Source organism: Sceloporus occidentalis, unplaced genomic scaffold (genome assembly GCF_023333645.1).
Source record: "Sceloporus occidentalis isolate IW3139 unplaced genomic scaffold, rSceOcc1.0.p SCAF_65, whole genome shotgun sequence".
NCBI lineage: Eukaryota > Metazoa > Chordata > Lepidosauria > Squamata > Phrynosomatidae > Sceloporus > Sceloporus occidentalis.
This window is the reverse complement of record NW_028317045.1, coordinates 4229141-4255325: the sequence shown is the minus strand read 5'-3', so window position 1 is coordinate 4255325 and position 26185 is coordinate 4229141. Positions and strand designations below refer to the sequence as shown.

Below are 26185 nucleotides of genomic sequence, written 5' to 3'. Positions count from 1 at the left end.
GATTTCATCATTCTAACTTGTTGCAAGAGTCAGCCTGTGACTTCATTATGGCCCCTAAAAACTAGACAGGTCATTGATTTTACAGATTGGCTTTGTGTCTTTTTTCTTCCTCTCCAATGAAAAAGTGGGGATTTTCTGTACTTCAATATTTATATGGTTCCTTGTTGCCTTTTTTGTGATCTGTACATCTACATTTTTCCTACTTTCTGTACTGTAAAAAAGTTTATGCTGTATTGTGCTTAAATCTCAGTATGTTAAATTTTTGTTTTGTTGAAATGTCTAAGTTGTTTGTACACTATATGACCAAAAATATGTGGACATTCCTAATAAAGTTTAGGTGTTTCAGCTACATATTGCTGACACATGTTTAAAATCAAGCATATAGGCATCCGATCTCCATAGAGAAACATTGTCAGTAGTTTGGGTCATACCTTTTCTACTATTCAGTTTGTGAAATGTTTGCTCTCATCCACTGTAAGTGCTATAATCGTGAAGTGGAAATGTCTAGGAGTAACAGCTCTCCTCTGGGTTTGGTGGATGCCAGGAGAACACTACGTACTGGAATGCATAATGTCAACTGTAAAGTTTGGTGTAGGAGAGATAATGACATTGGGCTGTTTTCCAGGGTTTGGGCTACCACCCCTTAGTTCCAGTGACAGGTCATGTTAATGCTACAGAATACAAAGACAATTTACACAATTGTTTGTTTCCAACGTTGTGGCGCCAGTTCGAGGAAGGCCGTTTCCTGTTCCAGCGTGACCGTGCCTCTGTGCATAAAGCCAGGTCCAAACATGGTTTGACAGGTTTGGTGTGGGGGAACTTGAGTGTCCTGCACACAGCCCTGGCTTTAACCTCATTGAGCTTTGGTTTGAATTTAAACACCAATTGCGAGCTAGGCATCATTGCCTGACCGCACAAATGTTCTTTTGACGCGCTCCGAGGGAACTCCGTATAAATGGCCATTCTTCTGCAATGGGGATGTCTAACAAAGCTCATACAAGTGTGGTGGTATGTGTCCACATACCTTTGATCATATATTGTGTTTTTATTAAAATTAATGCATGAGACTTTCTTTCAGGCAAAAAAAAGTTTCATATCATAGATTCAGATTGTCTTTGCACACTTTAGAAAGTAAAGTAAAATAATGCTTGGTTGCACCTTAATAAAAGTGAATCTGGCACTACAATACAGTAGTCATACTGGCACTATACATATAAAAACTGACACTACCGTAATCACACACTCAGACTGACTCTAGCACTATACATATAGCACACATACGCACTGACTCTGGCATATATATATATGCATGCATATACATACACATACATATTAGCCCGTCTTTTGCCATCACGAACCCCAGGCTGCCAGGAAGTAATTTCTAATTACCATGGCGACCTGGCACATCCTTTTGTATCTAAATGTAGCATTAGAAATGTTATGTACCACGTAAGCAGGATGTTGTCATTTTAAACCCGAAATGCTCGTTTATTTCTGCTGTGTAGCTTTTTTGTAAGCACTAGGGAATAAAAATAAAAGGATGAAACGGCCCTGTACCGTACAAATACCCTCCTGACCTCGGCTGCGTTTTATGCTATAAATTGTTAGGTCAAAAAGAAATGCAGAACTATAAAAATTACTTTACATTAGTTTATCATACAATTATCAGTTTGTTTGTGCCAAGAATGTTTCAGAGCTAAAGAGACTGTCGACCATCTGCCGTAGTTTCTGTAAATAGGTAATCAGTATGGCTGTCTCCATAGCTGACAAACGCGAAATATGTAGACTTCAGTTCAGCCTCTAGCAGAAATGAGCCTGTTACGCAAGGTAGAATCTGCTCATATGCAAATATATATTTCACATTCTGATGACCTAATTACAAGAACAAAACAAAACGCGTTACATGAAATTTATAGAAACTTTTCTTAACCTACGCAGTGCATTCTACACGAACACAAGTCTGGCTATATGTAGATTTTGTGCTGGAAAGAGCATTCCAACTGAACACGCAGAAATAAACCAAAGGCAACGCTGAATGCCAAACCCCCGTACGTAATGCCCCAGAGGGAGAGTAGGCAAATATTTGGAAATATAGAGCATTTTGGCAGGTACTAATCACGGGTCACTGGTCTGGCTTCAGAATCACCCACCCCTTCAGTTATTTATTTTTAATATATGTTTTGTCTGGCTAGTTATACCAATGTGTAGAACACCCCACCTCCATTTTCCCGTGCATGCAATTTTATTTCCAAACCACTCCAACCAAATTAAACACTTCCCACAACACTTACAACTGACCTTCAGCTATATTCCACTCTGGAACCTTTCTGGAGCCTCTTGGGAGGGAACAGATACGGTTTGTGTAACCAACATGTTGTTTATAAGAGCTTTGTATTTCTTAGAATATCTGATTAAATCTACATCCGATTTGCACATAATACACATTATACGTTAAAATGTTTAATTTTAGTGATTTTCTATTTAAAAACTGAAACAAACAACAACAAAAATTGCTACTTTTATAAAGAATATTTCCTCAAGCGTTATAGCCCAAAGAGAAGAAGTAGATATCCATTATTGAGGGCTAAAAGTCTGCCTTCAATTTAGAAGTTGGATTCTACTTGTATAGTATGTATTCAACACAGAGAAAATAAGTATTTTACGTGGCTCAGGCACATGCAGTTCAGCAATTGATTTTATTGGACACGAGCAGTTTTTCTATTTGTAGATAAGGAGCTGGCCAATAAATTTAATCGTTCCTCTTGAGATTTACAAGGGCAGCGTGAAGCTCTCGGTAGCGATAGTTCTGCATATGACGTTTTGGTTATTGGAATTTACCTTCCTGGGATTGCTACATTGATAATAAACCAACAATTTCGCTTGAGTATTTCACATAGAATCACTTCTAATGTACATTTTTTTTGAAGCCCACCTCATGAGTATTGATGTCAGTGGCTAGTCATTTTGTGGTTTGCAAATCAGGGAAAAAAGTACATGCTTCCACGAAAGCTAAAGTTTGGATATATACACATTCTACTTTATTGTAAGAAATGCGTTTTCATTTGTTTATTTTTGGGTTGAAAGATGAGAGGTAAAGGGAATGTATTCAGTTTTATCACCTTATGCCTTGAAAATGACATTTAGAACATTCAGGGCATAATATTTCGAAATAGGTGAAGCTTACAACTATAAACTTTCCTTGGTGTAAAATGTCAGCTGTTTAGATCTCTACAATTATTTGGTGTTCTGGGAACGCGTAGCAAAAACAGTATTACTATTAATATAGTACTAATTAATTAGAGAAATTCTTATAAGATGGAGTCGTATTTTTCCCAACATACAGTGGCAGTACGCTGGGTAATGTTCTTTTCTCGGGACAAGATCTAAAGACAAAACAAACAATTAAGTGCCCCGGAACCCCTCCTCCTTACCCATAAAAACCAGGGCCGAACCGGAGGAAGACAGTTCTTTTCTTGTCCCTTGCAGGGACGGACAGGTCTTTCGTCGGTCCGGACGGGTGTTTAATCGATCCGGACAGGAGTTCATCTCGGCAGCTGGTGAGGCACACGGGTTGCTGCCTGGGGGTCTTCGTTGCCTCCGATTGCTCCCCGGGTGGTGAGCAGAGAGAGGCTTCCCTCCGTAGCGGTCCGCGTTACGGAGGATGTAATGGCGTCTTCCTTTCTGAGCAAGGAAGTGGGAGCATGCGCAGTTTAGGTGGAACGCACGCCCGGGTGTCGTTGCGTTCCACTGAAGATCCGATCGCGCTACTGAGCATGCGCGAATCGGATCTTCCGGAGGGCGGCAATTTTAAAAATTGCATTTAAGCGCTTTGCCTGTCTGACTGCTGGAGCTTTCGTCAGTACAGTGCAGCCGTGTCACCAGCCCCCCCACACGGTTCAGAGGAGGTTAGGGTAAGATATTTTCTTTATCTTGACTCTTTCCTATCCTCTTCCCTCCTAAAACCTAAAAAAAAAAAAATAAAAAAAAAAATTTTTGTACATTTTTTTTTATTTTTCATCAGATGTCTAGTCCGTTACCATCAGAGAATCCGGATAAGGATAGAAGACCTCCTTCCGCTCCCAAAAAGGCCACTTCTAAAGCTAAGCATTTGTCTTGTGCGGAATGTGCTACTCCACTGCCTGATGGCTGCAGGAAAAAGGTGTGCAACACCTGCTCTGCTGAACAGCTTGCTGCTGAGAAGCGCAAAGACCTTCAATCCTTCCTCGGGTGGTTCCAGGAAAATTTGGCGCAAACTTTTGAGGCATTTCAATTCTCGGCAGCTCAATCTCAAGAGAGAGTCAAGTTGGATTCCACGCACAAGCGCAAGAGATCCAGGTCTTCATCTCATTCAGACCTTTCCTCGGGTGAGGTCTCCCGGTCCTCTAGTTCTTCTAGTGATAGTTCAGAGGAAGAGATGGTTTTCCCCTCCCAGGATCTCCGTAAGTTCACCAAGGAAGTGACTCGTATGCTCCTAGTAGGAGATGTGGGGAAGGTTAAAGGTTTTCCTGTACTCCCTAAAGTGGATGACCTTATCGCCAGGGAATGGAAGCACCCTGAAAAAAGAGCCTTCATTTCTAAACGCTTTAAGCAGTTGTTCAGGCTTCAGGGGGAATATTCTTGGGAAGATCCCCCCAAAGTGGACGTACAGGTGGCCCAGCTCTCTAAAAAGACTACTCTCCCCATCGGTGAAGTGTCTGGGCTCAAAGACCCTATGGACAGGAGAGCAGAGACTTCTTGCAGGCGGGTGTTCCAGGCGGCAGGAGCCCAATGCAAGGTGGCAGTGTCTAGTGCTGCAGTGGCTAGGGCCCAGCACATGTGGCTTCAACTTTTGCAGGATCGTCTTGCGGATGATGCTGATTCAGAGATTAATAAACTGTTGAAGAATTTAAGGCTTTCCAACGATTTTTTTGTGGATTCAGCTCAAGAGTCTCTTAAGCTATCAGCCAAGAACATGGCCTTGTCGTCTGTGTCACGCAGAGCCATTTGGTTACGGTCCTGGACGGCGGATTCAGCTTCTAAATCTGCCCTTTGTGACTTACCTTTAGAGGGTAAGAAGTTGTTTGGTGCTCCGTTGGAGGATCTTATTAAGCAGATTTCGGATACTAAAAGAGCTTTGCCTCAGGATCGAAGGCCAAGGTGGAACCGTAGATATCCTTATAGGAACCCGAGACCCGTCTTCCAATCCTCCAGATCTCAGAATTTTCGTGGGCCATTTGGAGATAAAAAATTCCAAGATCGGCCGAAAAAGCAGGATAAAAGAAAGTTCTGACTGCAAGGTGGGAGGACGTCTACGTCACTTCAGCCTATCCTGGGAACAGACCACACAAAATCCGTGGGTCCGTCAAATTATTTCGGAGGGTTACAGGATAGAATTCTTTCGGCCTCCGGTCCGCCACTTCCTGATTTCGTCCTACCCTTTAGAACGAAAAAATTGGTCTCTTTGCCGAAAGCATGAAGCTTCTGGGAAAAGCGGTGATAGAGAAGGTTCCCGTTCACCAAAGATTTCAAGGAGTGTATTCCCGGTTGTTTCTGGTACCAAAGCCGGATGGCTCCTTTCGTCCGGTTCTAGACCTGAAGTCAGTAAACCGCTGTATCCCCTACCAACATTTCCGGATGGAGAGTATCACCTCAGTCACTCAGGTGCTAAAGAAGGGAGATTTGATGGTCACCTTAGACCTAAAAGACGCTTATCTTCATGTACCGATTGCCGAAGCGTCCAGAAAGTTTCTGAGGTTTGCTCTGCGCGTCAATCACAGGGTGCATCATTTCCAGTTCAAGGCCCTTCCTTTCGGTCTGGCATCAGCCCCAAGAGTTTTTACAAAGATCCTTTGTCCTTTGACAGCTCATCTCAGAGAACAAGATATCTCGATAATTCCTTACCTGGACGATTGGCTGATCATGGCGGCCTCCCGGGAGAAACTTTTGTCAGACCTTTCCGTTACTATGAAGTTTCTGGAAATCCACGGATGGTTAATCAACAAGAAAAAATCTCGCCTCATTCCCTCTTCCAGGACTCTTTTTCTGGGTTTTTTGGTGGACTCAATGTCCCGTTGCGTTTATCTTCCGCGTTCCAAGCGCCTCAAGATAAAACAAGAGATCTCGTCGCTGCAAAGAAATCCAATTTGCTCTGTCAGGAAGGCTATGAGCATTCTGGGTCTTCTCACCTCTGCCATCCCGGCGGTTCCTTGGGCAAGGTGTCAACTTCGTCCCTTGCAATGGCAGATCCTCTCGAACTGGTCCAGGCAAGAAGAAGGTCTGGAAACGTCCTTCACTATAAGTGGCCAGGTTCTCTCCCAGTTGAATTGGTGGACGCAGTCGTCCCATCTCGCCAGAGGACTCTCTTTCCGTCCCAGAAATTGGATTATTATCACCACGGATGCCTCCGCCCGAGGATGGGGAGCCCATGTGGGCTCCCTTTTTCGAAGAGGAGATTGGGCTCCAGTAGATGCTGTCCGCTCTTCAAATTTCCGAGAGCTAAAAGCAATTCTTCAGGCTCTCCTGGCCTTCAGATCGTTGATAGAGGGTCAAGCTGTCAAGATCCAATCAGACAACGCAGCGGCCGTCGCATATATCAACAAGCAGGGTGGCACGCGGATCCGGAGTCTTCAGATCCTGTGCGCAGTTATTATGGAGTGGGCCCAACTTCATTTGACGGACATTTCGGCGACGCACATCAGAGGTCGCTACAATTTAATCGCGGACGATTTAAGCAGAGCCAGATGGTCACAGACAGAATGGTCTTTGACCCCTCAAACCTTCTCCGCTCTGGTGTCACGCTTCGGTCTTCCGGAAGTGGATTTGATGGCGACTCGCAAGAACCGCAAGGTCCCGGTGTTCGCGTCCCTCAACCGATGGGATCTTCCGCAATTTTTGGACGGTCTTTCCATGGTGTGGAATTTCCGGTTAGCCTACATCTTCCCGCCAGTGGCATTGATTCCTCGAGTTCTGCTGAAAATCCGACACGACAAAGCCAGGGTCTTGGCCATCCTTCCATACTGGCCCAACAGGGGTTGGTTTGTCCTCCTCCGGCAGTTGACCATCACCTTTTGGGAGCTTCCGATTTCTCCACATCTTCTCGAGAACATCGACCTTCGCCTGGAACTTCTTCAGATGTTCCGTTTGACAGCCTGGCTGTTGCAAGGCTGATCTTGAGTGACCAGGGTTTGGACGACGACGTCGCAGACTTTCTGTTAACTTCTGTCCGGAGTTCGACGTCCAAGATTTATTTTCGGGTATGGACCAAGTTCCTTCGATGGTGCACCACTAGGCACCTTCCCATTTTTCCTCCTGCCATTAATTCCGTCATTTCTTTCTTACAGGACGGTTTGACTTTGGGCCTTAGTGTCTCGACCCTTAAGGGGCAGATCTCGGCCCTTAGTCATTTTTTTCTTTTAGATCTGGCCTCTCACGTGCTTATTAGACGTTTTTTTAAGGCCGCTACTATTCGCCGTCCTCCTAGGAGGTCCTTGTTTCCATCGTGGGATCTTGCCATTGTCCTTCGAGCATTGTGTTCAGCTCCCTTTGAACCTCTGGAGGAGGTATCCATGAAGTTTCTGTCGCTGAAAACAGTTTTTTTAGTGGCTATTACATCGGCTAGGAGAGTTGGGGAAATACAGGCGCTTTCATCCTCTCCGGAGTTTACGATTTTTCATGAAGATAAAGTTGTTCTCCATGTTAAACCTTCTTTTCTTCCTAAGGTCATTTCCCGGTCCAGTATTTGTCAGCCCTTGGTCCTTCCTACTTTTTTTCCCGTTTCCTTCCTCTCCGGATGAATTGATTTGGCACACGTTAGATGTCAAGAGAGCTTTGGAAATTTATATTGCTCGTACCTCCTCCATCCGTTCTTCAGACCAGCTATTCATCAAATACTTTGGACGGTCGGCCGGGTCAGCAGTTTCTAAAGCTTCTATTTCTCGTTGGCTGGTGGACGCCATCCGCATGGCTTACCACGCTAGTGATCTCGCTCTACAATGGCCCGTCAGGGCACATTCTACTCGGGCTATGGCGGCCTCCTGGGCTGAAAAAGCTTCGGCTTCTCCTGAGGACATTTGTAGGGCTGCTACCTGGTCCTCGTTTTCCACTTTCGTGCACCATTATCGGCTAGACATCTTTTCCTCCTCTGCGGCGGATTTTGGGCGTAAGGTGCTCCAGGCGGTGGTCTCTTGATATGGCCCCCCCAGTTCTGGGATCTTGATACATCCCAGCGTACTGCCACTGTATGTTGGGAAAAACGGAAATTTTTACTCACCGTAAATTCCTTTTTCCTTAATACAGTGGCAGTACCAGTTTCCCTCCCTTATGTATAATAAATTATGTTTGGCAAGCTATTTGGTGTCTGTCTTGTTACTTACTGTCTTCCTCCGGTTCGGCCCTGGTTTTTATGGGTAAGGAGGAGGGGTTCCGGGGCACTTAATTGTTTGTTTTGTCTTTAGATCTTGTCCCGAGAAAAGAACATTACCCAGCGTACTGCCACTGTATTAAGGAAAAAGGAATTTACGGTGAGTAAAAATTTCCGTTTTCTTCATCCTGCTCTAAGGGATATTGGATATGAAATGTGACCTGTGTGTCCTAGGCTAGGTAGTAGAAATAAGTACCTTGTTATACATGCATTGCATGTTTCAGTCATATTTTTATTGTCATCTTTTTTTTTTTTGGAAGTTTAATAACTATCTGTTAGAGACTTTCCATTGCAGTATTCACCCCTTGGCATTTTGTTGCATTACAACCTGGAATTAAAATGGATTTGTTGGGAGTTTGTATGGTTTGATGTATACAACACCTTTTCACTATAAAAAAAATACTAAGTATCTTCGAACCATGAAATAAGACAACCCCCCCCCCCAGAAAACTGCATAACTATTCACCCCCTAAAGTCATTTGCAACAATTACATCTGCGAGTCTCTAGCCACTTTTTTCACATTCTTTAAGCAAAACTGCTCCATCTCCTTCAAGTTGGATGAGTTCTACTAGTGTACAGCAATCTTTAAGTCATACCACAATTGGATTGAGGTCTGGGCTTTTATTAGGCAATTCCAAGACATTTAAATGTTTCCCCTTAAACCACTTCATCCCAGTGTTGCTTTAGCAGTATGCTTAGAGTCATTGCCCTGCTGGATGGCGAACCTCTGTCCCAGTCTCAAATCTCTGGGAGACTGAAACAGGTTTCTCTCAAGAGTTTCCCTATATTTAGCCTTGAATCCTGACCAGTTTCCTGTTCCATGCTGATGGAAAAACATCCCCAGATCATGATGCTACCACCACCATGCTTTACTATGGGGGTGGTGTGCTCGGGGTGATGAGAGGTTTTGGGTTTGTGTGTGGCGTTTCCCTTGATGGCCAAAAATCTCAATTTTAGTCTCATCTGATCAGTGTACCTTGTTCTATATATTTCAGGAGTCTCCCACATGCCTTTTGAGAAATGACAAGCATTTTTAAAAAAGCCCAGCTCTGTGGAGTGTACAGCTTAAAGTGGTTTTATGGACTGATACTCCAATCTCCGCTGTGGAGAGTTTCAGCTCCTTCAGAGTTATATTTGGTCTCTTTGTTGCTTCTCTGATCAAAGCCCTCCTTGCCTGGTCTGTGAGTTTTGGTGGATGGCCCTCTCTCAGCACGTTTGTTGTGGTGCCGTATTCTTTCCATTTCTTACTAATGGATTTAATGGGGCTCCAAGTGATGTTCAGAGTTTGTTTTTTTTTATAACCCAACCCTGATCTGAACTTCTCCATAACTTTTGTACGGGACCTGTTTGGAGAGATTCCTGGTCTTCATAGTGCCACTTGCTTGGTGGTGCCTCTTGCAGACTCTAGGGACTTTTAGAACAGGTGTGTATATATATATATATACTTGGGTCATTTGACACTTAGATTGTACACCGATGGGCTTTAGTTTTCCCCAGAAATTAACAAGCAGTAAATTGGACTTCTTTTTTTGATGCGTTTTCAACCAAATGCCTGCATATGCACTTTGTGCATGAGAAAACTGTGAGTGCATTACCATTGGTATATATTGTTTTACCTGAAGATACTGCACTATTTTAGTTTGTTTTTTAGATTTACCTGGAAGAGAATTAAAGTTTTTAAAGTCCATATTGATGGGTTGGATTTGCCTCTTTCACTTGTGAGTGCAATATATCACTTAGTAATTAGTATTGAACATACCATCTACACTATATTGTGTTATTTTTTGTTTTTTTCCCTTTATATGTACCTGCGCCCCATACATTTCTGGTTTTCTAGTAAATTGGTTGTACCAGATCTTTTTTAGGGGCTTCATGGCACAGATTTTCCTTTATTGTTTAGATTTATTTATTAGAAGTTCTTTTTCTCTTCACAATTTTGGACTATTTACAATTTAAAAAAAAAATAAATAATTTTTTTTTTTTTAATTTTGAGTGGTAATGCAACAAAATAGGAAAAATGCCAAGGGGCTAAATACTTTTACAAGGCACTATAACTTGCCACTGGTGTATTTTCTTTTGCATGTTCAGGAGTTTTATCGGACTTATCTTGTAAGTGCACTATAAGATGTTCAGAAAAAACGTCTATCGTCATGCTTCTGCTTACTTGACAACCTATCACGCAGTGATGTATTTAAGATGTTACTTTTGAGTGCTGTCTAAGATACTTAAAATTGAGCTAATTTGTATGAATGTGCCTTTAATTTTCAACTAACTCATCTCACTAGTCCCATTTGTATTTTGAATAAAGGTCTGGTCGAAACACTAAACTCAATGAGGCGGTGGGGTCCACATGCTTTTGATCATCAACCAAAACAAGTCCGCTTCTCTTAATAAGGGACAGTAATTTAAAAAACAGGAATTCGATGGCTGCACAATTCAGTATTTGGCAAGATTGACAAACAATATTAAAAAAATTAGAAGTTTTTAATTATGTATCCAGCATGTATTAAACGTTTGGTAACGGCATACCAATTAAAATGCAAGTAATATATGCTGGAAGTTAAACTACTTTCAAATTCCCTACACTTCCTCTCCAGTGTATTGGAGATTGTGTTTAATCACAGAACAAGTTCCATTTTTGGTTGTAATTCAGGTAAAATGGAAAAGCTTTACTGTAATGGAACATTAAAAAGAAAAAAAGAAAATCAGAGTGGAAATTGCTTTGTGTACAGGGTGTGCAGGCTTTTGTTAAACTAGGGTAATTAGTGCTGCACATATTTTAGAAGAGTATTGGATCAGGACACGAAACATGTTAAATTGCAGCTATAGCTTTCTTTTTAATAGTTTCCAAACCATTTTTTTTTTACCTTTTTTGTACGGCACAGCTATGGTAATAGAATATTATAGTTGCATTAGGTTTCTCTAGTATAATTAACTAAATGCTTTGCTGAAGGGCTGCATTGTGTATTTTAGATGCCGTAGCAGCGGCTCCATCCCTTACCCTGGAGAATATAGTATAATTAACCTCCCTCCATCTATTTATGGGGTACTAAGCCCCTGTCCACCTGTTTTATTATAACTACCTGTAATTTCCTTATACAGAATACTAAAATGTGTGTTATTCATGCATTGTCAATTTTACAAACTATTTTTGAATTTGGCTGAAATTTTGTATATTGAAATATAGTATTTTTACTGTTGTGGAAGAACTGAACCCTTAATATGGAATATTTTGAATTAACCCCTTTTTCTTATGTACGTTTGTGCTCAAGTAGCAACACAGATACACATTGTCTTGTTTAGATAAAACTCCACCTTCTTCTTTGTCCTATACTTACATGTCAGTTTCCATGGAATCAATGTTGCCCTGGTAACCTGTACATGCATAATTGTAACTCAGAATATATTAAACCCTTTTTTTTTTTAATTTTTTACATTTCCTAATGTTAAGTCAGTTTCTGGTTGTGATCATATTCGGAAATCTTAAACTCACTACTGTTTTTAATTGTCTATATACTGTGAGTGTTGATTTTCAAGAGATTCATACTGGCTTTTATATACAGTTGTGTGAAAGTGCACAGTCTTTGTATGGTTTTACGTAAATACAACCTCAGATAAACAACACATGATGTATGACACCATGTCATGATATAGTCAACAAAAATTAAAGGCAAAATGGAGAAGCCATGTGTGACAAAACTATGGCTACAACTGATTATTTCCATCATAGATTAGTTGGCCAATTATTTTTTGGATTAATTGATCGGATAAAAAGCAATATGCAATTTTTTGGTTAAAATAATTTAATGAACAAACTGGTTGTTAAAACAAACAGAATCAAACTTAATTTACATTAACATGTGTCATTGTACTCTGTGCACACAACACGTTTATCTCTTTTTATCACAATGGCATTTCTCTAATTGCCTTCTTATTTTTCCATGACATAATAAAAGCTAGATTTTAAAGGTACAAGAACCCAAGCACAATACTTCTCAAACTAGGTTTTAATACCTAAAAAAGTTTTGTTAGTACATATTCACATGTAAACTATTTTTTCATATTTAATCAAAACTATGAGTGAGAAAAATGCATTTTTGTTTTTATTTCCTTTTATTTGCCAACCTGCCCCCCTAATATGCCACTCTGCCTTTGAACCCCCCCATGTACCATTGCATCCCCAGACTCCCCCGCCCATGCTCCAGACTCACTGGTGTGTAGTGGGAGCAGCCAGTGGACTTCTGCGCAATACGTGTAAACAGCCGATTGTACTGTCATGAACGTTAACATCTAACATGCTAATTGAGGCCTGTAGAGTCTAATATGTAACTATTGGGATTGTTTTGCAATTCCACTTCTGCATTAACTTTCTGGGATGCTCACTCCTGGGAAGGTTGGCATCTTGAATAATCTTTCTAACTGTAGAATGATGGCCTTTAAAACCTTCCCAGATTGATGGTCAGTAACAATTGCTTTTCTAAATCAATGCTGATGTCTTTCCTCCTTGACATTGTGTTGACATACAAAACAGCAATCGGGGCGCATGTGTATATGGGAACAAAAGAAAAAAGTATATAATAGTGTGATATTGTTAATATAAAACAAATATGTGAAAGATATTTAGGTGCACTCACAAACAATGTCAGTACAAGAGGCTCTTCAGAAAGTAAAATCTGTTCTTTATTCTTTAAAATTCTATAAATATAAAACATAAGACAACCACATGGTGCAGTAACTTCCTGTGCTGTGTATAAGCAAGTAGAAATGCACTTACAAGATGGTTGAGTTCAAATATATATATTTAAACTTAGAGTCCGAGGTCCAGGAAAGGTGATCTCTGATCAGGAAAAGTGCAGGTTATTTTCTTCTAAATTTCAACGCGTTTCGCCCTGATATACTGGGCTTCCTCAGGAGAATAAAGGTAAAATGATCCGCAATATCGATCCACAATCGTAGTATGTGTTAATTGTTGTGCAAGTCCGCTTTAAATGCCGTCCGTTTCAGTCTTGCCGCGGGTGCGTGTTGGAGAGGACGTCATTCCGTCCGTGCGTGTGGCGTCTGTGAGGTGCGGCGTATCTAGGCGACGTAGACGCTTCAGGCTCTCTCGGCTCCTCCTCCCTGAATGTGTGTAGTCCTGCCTCATATAGGGGTATCGTATCTTGTGGGTTGCAATTCTTTAAAGCCTCAGGAACAATCCTGGGCTTTTGCCCGTTGATAGAATGTAAGGGAGGTAAGAGAAGTAAGAGTTATACATATATCGAGTGAAAAATGATGATGTGTGCACCGGGTAAAAATAAATAGATAAATCATATGGTAGAAGTGGACTGAAAATACGGAATTGGTCAGACTGAAGAGAGTAATGTAGTGATATGAGTGATGGATAAGAGAGATAAGGGTACACGTAGGTATGTACTCTAGATGGTATATATAAATATGTATTCTAGATGCAAAGGAATAATCAGCTGTTAGATTTTCCTTTTGAGAACTTATAATGAAAGTATTTGAATGCAGAGATGCTTGATAATTGAACTATAGCTGATATGGATATGTTTATTGAAAAAGGTAACTAATATAGATCTGCTTGTTAAAAAAGGTATGGGGATATTTATATTCCCCAATAAGACACTTACTGTTTTTTTAAAAATATAATGATTATAAAAATTTAATGGTTTTTAAAAAGATGAATTAATTAAAAATAGATTTAAAAAATTAACTGAAACTTTTTTTATATCTATTTATATAAAAATGAATGAAAAGATATATTTATTTATATATTTATATAAGAATGGATTAAAAAATATATTTAAAAACCTTTTAGGGAGTGAATATTAGTAGGAATCATCTAAAAGTAAGGATATCTAGGTCAGTATTAAGACCCCCTTTTTTGTATGTTTGAAAGTTAAAAATCCATTGGGTTTCCTTTCTCGATAGGGTGGAGATAATATTGCCTCCTCTCCAGTGCGCAGTTACTGTGTCTATCCCTATCATTAGGAATTCTGATTGAGTGAAAAATGGTTACATGTATTGCAGTGTCTGGGGACACTGTTTGATATTTTTGTTACGAATCCCTCCCAAATGTTCAAGTGCTCGAACTTTAAATTCTCTTGTGGTCCTACCTTTGTACTGTATCCCACACTTGCATTGTAGTAAGTAAATAACATTTTTAGTGTTACAGTGTATGAAACTTTTAATAGTGTATTCCTTGCCGGTATTTGTGCATTTAAAGGATGTTATTTTCTTATTTTGCGTATTACAAGTTTTACAAACTTTACATTTGCCACAACGATGGAAACCTGGAGATTTAGTAGCCATGAAATGGTTATCTATTTTATCTAAAGATGGAAGTGCACTAGGGGCTAATATTGTTTTCACATTTGCTAATTTCTTATATATAATTTTTGGTTTCTCTGGGAGATGTTTCCGTAGGACTGTGTCTTCCATAAGTATAGGCCAGCATTTATTAATGGCTTTTTTGATTAGTGGGGTCTGGTCATTAAATTGGGTCAGAAAAGACCTGCTGTTTTGTATGTTTTTGAAACACTGAGAGGAGTGTTTTTGTTGGGCACCGGCAGTGTTATTAAAGGGAAGCATTTTCTTTGATTTATATTCACTTTAACACGTGATTGGGTGTTAAAGGCTTTATATCTTCATTGTGTTGACACACAGCTGAATGCTCCAGACCAGCACACTGCTAAAACTTCAGCCTTTATAGACAGTCATACTTGTTAATGATCAATTAATCAAGGACATTTGATTAACGGCACCTGTCTGCTACTTAGCGTCTCAATTCCTATGGAAACAGTAAGGGTGTATTTAGTTTTTCACACATGGCTTCTGCATTTTGGCTTTATTTTTGTTGACTAAATAAGGACACAGTCTAGTATGTCATTTGTTTTTGTTCATCGGAGGTTATATTTACATAATTGTTAGCGCTGCTAAGGAACAGATGAGTATGTCCTGATATGTAAAAGCATAGAATTCAAGGAGGGTGTACTTTTTTCCCCCCACACGACTGCTGTACAGTACTTGACGGGACTATATTTAAAATCAGTTGCTGCTCTGTTATGTCTTGTTGGATTGGGAGCCATTCGTCCTATCGGGCAATAGAGCTGGTATATCAGTCTTCTGTATGAAAATTGTGGTTTTATGAAGTTTAAAAAGAAGGAAAACAAATGTAGTTTTTTTTCTAACAAAAATAAATAATAATCGGTTCCATTTATGTGAGTATTTTAAATTGGTAATACAGCTTACCTGCAAAAAAATCTTATCTTTTTATATGTGTATGTGAAATTAGAAATCATTCTTGAGAGAAACTTTATTGGTAGCACTAAAATGCCTGAGTTTAATATATCCATTTTCCAGTAATGTTTAGTTTTATCTTTATTAAACTGCACAAAAAGTATTATTATATTGGTCCTTTGTAAACAGCATTTAGAAGAATAAGATCTGGAGCCACGTAGGCTTTTAAGTCATGTGAGCCTTACTCCCTTCACCGATAACCTCTTGCTGCACTTAGAGCGTGGCTTACCCTGCCAAGTGAAAAGTCCAGACAGGGTAATTTCACCAAAGTATTCCTACATATTTAATTATGCATTATGCAGGGTCAGCTCAGCCCTTCATAATGGAGTGAAGTGAGCGTTCACAAGTCTTCTGTAAGCTATTCTGCCAACTCTCCCTTTAGTGAATAAATCACTTAAAATTGCTCCAGTTTCCCTTAGTAAATATATGTCCTGTAAAGTCCGGCTATGAAAAATGATTAATTTTCACAAATTTTGCCATTTCCCTCAATATCTGCTGCCTATGCATAATTGCCTTCATTGTATAGGTAGTGTAGGCTCATGTGGATTTAAATAAATTCTGTGCCTTGAAGAGGATGGTCATAACCTCACAGAAGCTCTTTAAGAATGAGAGAAGTGCCAAAATTAATCTTTTATCTAGAAAAATTCCATTCTTCTGAGTGCCTCTACAGTCGCAGAAAATAAGCTATTGGCTAAAGGAATTGCTCCTGTAGCTCACTGACTTGACAGATAATGTCAAGCAGCTATTGAGATGATATCCCTTTTCTGCATGTTGATTTCAAAGCCAGTGACTGGAAAGAAAGTGGGGAAAGATGTACTGTATTCTTCACTCTCTGCTTCAGATTATTGTTTAAAGTAGTGTGTGGCTAGACACCAGTATTTTAAATATACCATATTTGCTCAATTATAAGACAGCCAAAATTGGAATATTAATTTAGAAAAAAACAGAAAAGGCCAGGATATAAGACTACCCTATAGGAAAAATATTTACTAGTAAATATTAATTCACATGTAAACTATTTTTTCATATTTAAAAGAAAACTGATTGAGAAAAAATTTTGTTTCCTTTTATTTGCCACTCTGTCCCAGTTATGCACATCTACCCCCAGATATGCCTTATAAACCCCTATATGCAACTCTGCGCCCCAGATATGCCTTATACACCCATGTATACCACTCTGCCTCCCTGACATCCCTTTTAACCCCCCTATTTGCCCCCTCCAGATATGCCTTTTAACCCCTTATATGCCACTCTTCCTCCAGAAAACCATTATAAACCCCCCCCGTGCTTCAGACTCCCTGGTGTCTAGTGAGGCACCCGGTGAAGGTCTGTGCAATGCACGCAGACAACCTCCTCTGCTTCTGTGACTGAGCACCGTAAGGTCATGTCATGCCGCTGCTCCGTCATAGACGCCCCAGGGGAAGTGCCGGCAGCAGCGGAGGTTGTCTGCGCGCGTTGCACAAACGCCCACCGGCTGCCAGAGAGGAAGATCCAGGCTCCCTGCAGTGCTGCAGGGGATCTGGATCTTAGTCTTGTAGTCAGACCTCTATTTTGAGGTCTGATTAGAAGATGACTTCGAATATAAGACGAGGGATATTTTTCATAGCATTTGCTCTGGAAAAAACCTAGTCTTATAATCGAGTAAATACGGTATATCAAAGGGCTCTTTGGGAGACTTTGAACTAGTTTCATAAATATGGAAATTACACATTGGGAGTTATAAACACAAGAGGGTGATGGTTTTTCTGGAAAAACAAACTCCCTGTAGTTGCTGCTGTTCTCTTTATTTCTGAACTGCTTAACTGCTGTAGATGCCTAGAGGGTCTCAGTCATTGAACTGTAGTATTGACACTATTGTGAAAACAAAATCAATATCAAAGCAAAATTCATCTTCAACTACTACCTTCAACTATTTTTTTGTTTAAATTTCAGCCAGCAATATTTCATAGATACTATAGAAATTATTTTACATTGTTTTAGACATTATTTCTGATTCATGTATTTCTCGTAAGGTTTATCTGGTCATTTGTATTAATCACACTGCAGTTTGAAAGATAAGTGCCTTTAGTCCAGCAGCTAGATTATTGTCCTGAGTTGGTAAATTACATCTGTTTTACCATTGATCAAAAAATAAAATACTGGATGGAAAGTATCAGTGGCTTACCTCCAAAGCTGCTTTGCGATTTATTATTACTATAATTTAGTGTATTCCATTGTAATTTGCTGAATTGACCTTGCTGTGAATGCAGGTGAATATCCCAGTAGGATGTCATCTTGATACATATAAACACTATGTTTTGAAAAATATGAATTTCAGCTTCTGTTTTGAAAATGTAAAAGAGTTAACTTACCTTTTTTATTTTGTCTATCAATAATTTGAGGATTTACGGTCTCTGTGAGGGTTATTGAAAAGCGTAGCCATAAACTGTAAAATCAACACTAATATGCAGTGCCACTGAGCTGCCTCTGCGTTGGTCCTGGTTTACAGTTTAAACCCCTATTAATTAAACATATGCCCTTTTTATTCTGTAAAGTATAGCTACATGCATATTGCCCATTTCTGCTTATTCTTAAGACTATATTTCCTTCATATATAATGTATAAATGTACTTAAAGTAAAAAAACTAACAAAAAAACAACAATCCAGTAGCTCTCCTACGGTATATTTGCTAAGTAATCCATATACTATGTTGTAACATATGTATTGTTCCCAATTAGCAGCTTTTCCTTGAAATTCTAGTCTACAACTTGTCAGATCTGTAGTACCTTTTATGAAGAAGGAAAAAAATTGTAAAAGGAACAACTGCCATCTGTTTAATGGCAATGCTAAGCTAAACATGCTGACAGATATTTTACTGTAATAGTTTGAGCTTTTTATATATCTTTTATGCTGAGAATCATGGTTCAATTATGTCTGACAGAATATCACTTTATCATGTTTCTGTGGTATGGGCCGTGGCATGCTGCTGTCACGATTAGACTGATAACTACAAACTACTTTTTTTGAAAGGAGATGGCCCTTTAAGTATCTTCAATTAGCTGAGCCCTGCACAATGCACAGATAATATGGGATGAATACTTTAGCGTTATCACAATTAATAGTTGTGCTCAAAAGTTTGCATACCCTTGGAGAATTGGTATTATATATGTACCATTTTAAAACAAAACATTCATATATCACATTGATTCATATTCAGCTGTAGGTTATAACAGAATTGCACAACCAAAAGACAAAACATGGCAACAAAGAAAAAAATAAATGAAATAACCCCTGTTCAAAAGGCTGCATACCCTTAGTTCTTAATACTGTGTATTTCTCCCTAGAGCATAAATGACAGCATGCAGTCTTTTGTAATAGTTGTCTGAGGACCCAAATTCTTGCAGCTGGTATAGCTGCCCATTCATCATAGCAAAATGCCTCCAGGTCATGCAAAATCTTTGGTCGTCTTGCATGAACCACCCATTTGAGATTACCCCAGAGTGGCTTGATGATGTTAAGGTCAGGAGACTGATGGCCACTCCAGAACCTTAACCTTTTCTGCTGTAACCACTGGGACAATCAACTTAGCCTTGTGCTTAGGGTCATTGTCATGCTGAAAAGTCCAAGAGCATCCCATGCACAGCTTTTGTGTGGAACTCGACTATACAGCTAATTTTTGCTCACCATCTCTTTCCAGAGCAGCCTGTATTTCTCATAAGGTTACCTGTGGGTTTTTCTTTTGTGTCCAAAACAATTCTTCTGGCAGTTGTGTCTGCAATCAATTTTCATTATCGATTAGTTGAATCTATTTTATCGAATATAAGATGAGGGTTTTTTCAGAGCAAATGCTCCGAAAAATACTACTCGTCGTATAGTGACTATAACACTAGGATCCAGATCCTCTGCAGTGTTGCAGGAGACCTTGTATCCCCTCTCTAGCACCCGGTGGATGTCTGCGCGAGTAGACAACCTCCACAGCTGCTGACACTCAGGCTTCTATGATGGACCCCCGGAAGAACACGTCACGTGGCTCTCCACCATAGAAGTCCCCAGCGGAAGTGCCGGCATCAGCAGAGGTTGTCTACTCGCATTGCGCAGGCATTCATCGGCTGCCAGAGAGGAACATCCCCCGCGGCGCTGCAAGGGACCTGGATCTTCCCTTCTGGCAGCCGGTGGGCAATGCATGCAGACATCCTCTGCCACTGCCTGACACTTCCACCGGGGCTTCTATGACCAGGAACACCCCACAAGAGCTGCAGCTTTGGAGATGCTCTGACCCAGTCATCTAGCCATCACAAATTGGCCCTTGTCAAAGTCGCGCAGATGACTGGGTCAGAGCATCTCCAAAGCTGCAGCTCTTGTGGGGTGTTCCTGGTCATAGAAGCCCCGGTGGAAGTGTCAGGCAGTTTTATGAATAAATGAGACTGGAAAGAAAAAAAAAAAAAAGTCGCGCAGATCCCTACTCTTGCACATTTTTCCTATTTCTAACGCATCAACTATGAGAACTGAATGTTCACTTCCTGCTACTGTCAGGTTCCATGATAACAAGATTATCAGTGTTATTTATGTCACCTGCCAGTGGTCATAATATTATGGCTGATCGATGTGTATATTATGTATGTATATATATATATATACCAAATAGGTTAAAATCATATTCAAAACATCTAAGAGTCACATGTCCTTCACCTTGTATTCATTTATTTTTTTAGCGTACCACCAACTTGTTTTGATTAATCTGGCTTTCATTATACTATTTTTTATTGATATACATTTATATATGGAAACAAGACAGGTAGTGGGTTCTTCTACATATTGTTAAAAATAGTAAATATACTTCGAAATAAAAATGTACCATTTTGTTTTTTAGTCTACACCACTACACCTCGCAGCCGGCTATAACAGAGTTCGAATTGTCCAGCTTCTGCTCCAACATGGTGCTGATGTTCATGCGAAAGACAAAGGGTATGTTGAAAGTTAAGGATTAAATGTGACAACTTTCGTCTGTAAGAATATCCGAACTTTATAATGATTTTATAATGACGTTTATCGCTATGCCATGAGACTAAGACTTCATTAGTTTACCTCGCAGAGAGGAACCTTGTCAATCATAGTATTGAATTAAACATCCAAAAAAAGAAATTGTAACAAAGCAGAGTTACTCTATTTTAAAAGCATTGGTGTTTTGTTAAGTTGACATAGAGACAGCACTTCCCTTGCGAAGGATGGAATATGTTTCTTGTGACCTTTGCAACACACACAGGGTCGAGGTATACGGCAGTCTCAGACCATTGGCATATTTTGTGTTGTTAAGCATCACCAAGGGACCACTGAGAAAATGATGGATTGAGACAACTCAATTGTAAATGTCATATTTATTTTTTAATTTGCTAATACAGGTTTTGGGACACTTGAGCATTACACCAAGAGGGACTTTTATGACATCTCATTGTAAATACATAGATATTAATACGTAGTTGATCCTGCTTTGCAGCTATCCACTCCTCTTGGAAGGGGTTCCTTGAGATTTTGGAGTGTTTCTGTGGAATATTTTGTCCATTATCCTGTAGAACATTTGAGGTCAGTTGCTGATGTTGAATTAGAAGGCCTGGCTCTCAATCTCGATTCTAATTCATCTCAAAGGTGTTCAATGGGGTTAAGGTCAGGGCTTTGTGTGAGCCAGTCGAGTTCCTTCACACCAAACTCTGGATTAGATATCTTTATGGACCTTGCTTTGTGCACCAGGGCACAGTCAAGGTGGAACAGAAAAGTGCCAAATTGTTCACACAAAGTTGGACCCATATCATTGTTCAAAATGTCTTGGTATGTGCCCTTTAGTGAATACAGTCCAGATAATATAATTTCATGCTGCCGGACCCCAAGTCTTCTACACCTTCATTGGCTAAATGGAAAATAAAAAGTGGATTAAAGATGCCCATGATGTTGTAAATCATATAGCCTAATAGTTATATAGAAGTAACAGTGTTGTGATAACACTCATTTACTTATTACATTTTGACTTTTCAGGGGGGTGTACTTCTTGTTACTTACATGTCTTGGTCATCCAATGCACTAGCCATGGATTCCCCCCTGGCAGAAAGATTAGCTCTTGAAAAACATACTCATGTTTTTAGTAAATCTTACAGAATCCTGGGAGATTTTCAATGTAACAAGTCAAGCAGGTTTGTTTTGGCAATTGCAAGCATTGCTAAACATGACAGCTAAAGAACAATTTTAATAGTACGAGTTCTGCTCCCAAACTTGTGTGCCTGTAAAAATAAAGAAGCTTTTTAAAGGTGGTCCACTTGTTTTAATCGGTGGTCTTGTGCCAATAGATATAAATATTATATACATGATGGTGGTAGAGCCACAGACTCCTAATTGATTGGTACTTAGTTATTGACATCACATAAATCCTTTTTTTAGTATTTTATTATTATATTCGTGCTATACTAAAGGTGTGTTAATTAGCCTCTCTTAACCCAATCTTGTTACAACACCAAAACTTTTTTGCTGTCTTAACAAATACCTAAGGATATTAACCCCCTGAACCGCTCAAAGCCTATAAAAACCAAATTAGTTCAGAAAAGTAAAACTTGCCAATTCGAAAATGGTAATGTGATAACTATCCTCTAAACTCATTAGTTAATATTTAGACCATACAGATACAATATAAAATTAATGAATTCTATCTGAATAATAAATGGCCACAGTGCTTTGGTTACAGAGGATATACAAAAATACATACATACATACATACAAAACGTACAGAAAACAAAAGAAAAATCCATGGGAATCTCCAGTTTCAGTCACTTGTCAAATGGTGTCCAATAAAGGAAATTCAGCATATTTCTCTGATTCAAATTCTAATTGAGTGCAAGATTCTAAAAGGAATTTTCTTCCTTCCTTTCTGGGAGATGCCCATTTACTATCATGTGGGGAGGGGAGTGTGTAGCTCCATTAGGCACTTTACGCGTAAGGAGCTGGGTTGTAAAACCAGGCAGCGAACTCCTGTCTTATATAATATGTCATATTCTGATGTTATGGTACATTGTAGGCTAATAACTCTGGGGTAATCAAGTCCCCAATGTTATCACAAGCATACATGTACCAAACAGTATCTACCTGATATCTAAGTGACCTATTCTTACTTCTCAGATGTTTTCCAGTTCAAAGCCAAATAGATCTTTTCCCTAAAAGGGAATACTGCAGAAACTATTCTTGAAAGTATTGTCTGCAGAAAATGCCTTAAGGACAATGGGCGGTCCCAAAACCCATTGAAAACAATGCATTGTGAGCCCGTACATGTATGGGCTTTGTCATTAAGGGGTTAAGCAATAGGGTTCTCCTTGAGAGATTCTGATTCGATAGCAGCATTGGAAATAAACTCAATAGCCAAGCAGGTATCCGAGATATTCCTCGCCACTTGTTCGGACCCAGGGATAGCCGACAGATGTTAAAGGACTTGTTGGAGCCAGACCTTAACATCCCTGGCTGTGGAAACAGTGGCAATTATGGACAGAAGTTAGTTGCATACATTTTCTTCTCCATAAGATTTTTGAAGTGGGAAGCTTCTTCAAAAGGAATGTCTTTCCAGTGGCTTAGCCACCGAACCATCCACTCAAGGAGTGGCCCAGCTTTCTTCACCCTTAGACTTGAAAGGAAAAAGTTTCTTAACTCTTCTGATAGCCGCCAGAGAGTCGAGCACAGGGAAGGTCTCGCAGATCTCAGAAATTAATTTGACTTCTTGGAAACCAACTGCTGACCCATGTCCAAAGTACTTGTGACAGCTGAAATAAGCTTGTCTACCAGGAAGAGAGAGGCACCTTCTTTGACCTCCCTCTCGTCTTCCGAAGAGGGAGAGAAGTACAGAAGCAGGGCCGCCTCTAAAGAAGTACCAGATTCATCCTCCTGCTGGAGCGAACAATCTTGAGGCAACACTGGAGACTGGGCAGGGTGATGTACTAGTCTTGAGATGTTCAAAGGTTGACTGGAACTCTTTCAGCCAGGAGGTGAATTCCACCATGGATTCCTGTTTGGCAGAAGAGCACACAGAGCACAACTTCTAAGAAGGTCTTCTTGCATATGGAACACACCTGGTGCTTGGTCTTAGAGGAAGCCTTCATATGGGCATCATCCTGGGCTGCAGTCTCTGTCCCACTGTTATCGGACATCTTGGCATACTCTGAGGAACAGCAGCCAGCAAAGCATAGAGAAAAAAAGGCCATACGCAACAAAATATAAACTATCCTACCAGCATGATGCCTTACATTGGGGCTATAGTAAAAAAAAAAAACATCCTTAAAAAAAATCTAATCTGGCTTCCAAACAGCAAACGACGACTTGCTTCCTCCTCCAGAGGCGTAGAACCCCTACCTGTGTAGGACAGGAACAAACACTAGGGAGGGAGGATTAGGTTTAACCTTTTATTTGTCGCTGCCCTACCTAGTATACAGTGCTATCTCTCTGTATGTGCCACCAGGAATGTCAACGAAAACAAGTTCCATGGCAGGTAGGTTAGAATTTTTGCAGAATATATTCGTACTGCATATAGACTTTTTCCTGTTCTATTGAGTAATGCACGTACTTTTTCAGTTAAATGTCTACTTTCCTAACAATAAAGTAGATATTTTGCATATGTAACTCACTGACTGCTGATAAAGCATTCCCTGCAGTGTTAGATGAGGAAATTGTGATTTTGTAGTGAAGTTTTGCTGACTTGTTGAGTTCCTAAGGTATTTGGGTCCGACATAAACTACTTAACATTCATCATGTTCAGCATTTCTCACCTGCCAAGAGGTCAAATAATGATATTCAGTTTTACATCATTACTGTTTGATTATTTTACTTCTTCATATAACGCTAATGTGTGCTAATATCCATTATCGTGTGAAAGGATAGACATTGTGTTTTGAGGGGGGAAAACACAATTGTGTTAATTGATGTCACAATAAACAAACAAAAAAACTAGATTTACAAAATCAATGTACACAATTTGTTAATTGTTTTGATAAATATAGTTGGGGGGGGTCATTATTATTGTATAACATAGCAAATCTTTCCCTAAATCCACTTCACTATTTATCAATTGTTGCTTGTTGTTAGGTTTTAGGCAGCTCTTGTAAATTGGGTTAACCACTAGACAACAATTGACCGTACATGACTTTAAGAGGGTGTAGAAAGCAATCTACGGTCGCTTTCTTTAACCAAGCAGTGTTGCTGTAATGCCTCGATGTCGAGGCATTCAGCAACACAGAGATCAGCATCAGCCCTCCCTGAGGCGTCAGCGTCTGCCGTATAATGTATGGCGGCCAACGCCCGTTTTAGGAGATAATATAAATATTTTTTATTATAGTATATATGGTATTAGTATATATAGTTTATTTTTATGAATAAGACCTTAAATTAGCGTTATCGTCAAAATTCCAATTAGAAAAATGCACACTTCCCAAATGTGGCCTTTTAGCCCCCAAACCCGACAAACATGCATGGTGGGTATCACTGTACTTAGGAGATATAGGGGTATTGTGTGATAGCGACATATACCAGGAGCTGTAAATTCATAACTAAAGTACAATGTGTGTGGGGAAAAATACACAACAAATACCACTGCAAACTTTGACAAAGGCTGGTGGTAAAATGTGTGCATGGAAAAAGTTAAAATACCAGTATTTGAAATTCCCTGGGGTGTCTAGTTCTCAGAAATGTATGGGTTTATTGGGCACATTGAGTTGGCCAGACTCAAAAATGTACCAAGTAGGGCATGGGCACAAGATCACCAAATGTCAACGTTCAACATTGAAAAATGTGCATGTGTCAAATGTGGCCCTTTTTGCCCCCAGTCAGACAAACCCATGCATGGGTGGTATCACTGTACACTTTGAGGTGTTGCTGAACACATATTGGGGTGTTGTGTGAAAGTGACATATACCAAGGCCTGTAAATCCTTACCTTAAGGAATATGTGTGTGGGGGGAAAATAATGCAAAAAGTCCATAAAGTTTGACAAAAACTGGTGGTAGAATAAGTGCATGGAAAGAATTAAAATACCAGCATTTGAAATACCCTGGGGTGTCTAGTCTTCAAAAATATATGGTTTTATGGGGTAAATTGCATAATGGGGGGGGCAGAATTACCAGATTTGGAAAAAAAAATGGTTTTGAAATAAGAAAACGCTACTTGTGCTTATTGCCCCATAACGAGTAAAAGATTTTTCAAGTAAATGTCAGAAAGGGTCCTTTTTTTCTCAATTTGTTACCATATTTTATACTTTTTTTATATATAGTAAATGAAATGATATAATTAAAATGACATCCAAAGAAAACACCGCAGAAATGTTAAAACAGCCATTGTCATAAAGAGAGAACCTCATGACAAGAATATGATTATATAATGGTGATCATGTAATAGGCTGACACCTGCTTTAGCTTCCACCAAGGAAACTTCTAAACTAAACATCTCTAAAACTATTACAATATTTAGTGAACACATTTTCTTATACTGCAAGT

General features: G+C 39.7%; 1 protein-coding gene and 1 pseudogene across 1 annotated transcript in view; both read left to right on the top strand.

Moving 5' to 3' along the window:
- LOC149286979 (poly [ADP-ribose] polymerase tankyrase-1-like) overlaps window positions 1–26185 on the top strand; it is a 120706-nt gene that overhangs the window by 59401 nt on the left and 35120 nt on the right. The window contains exon 6 of the mRNA XM_089493581.1: window positions 20549–20643. Coding sequence (XP_089349707.1) covers window positions 20549–20643 — 95 coding nt within the window. The remainder of the gene's footprint in view (window positions 1–20548; window positions 20644–26185) is intronic.
- LOC149286980 (U6atac minor spliceosomal RNA) lies at window positions 20864–20978 on the top strand (annotated as a pseudogene).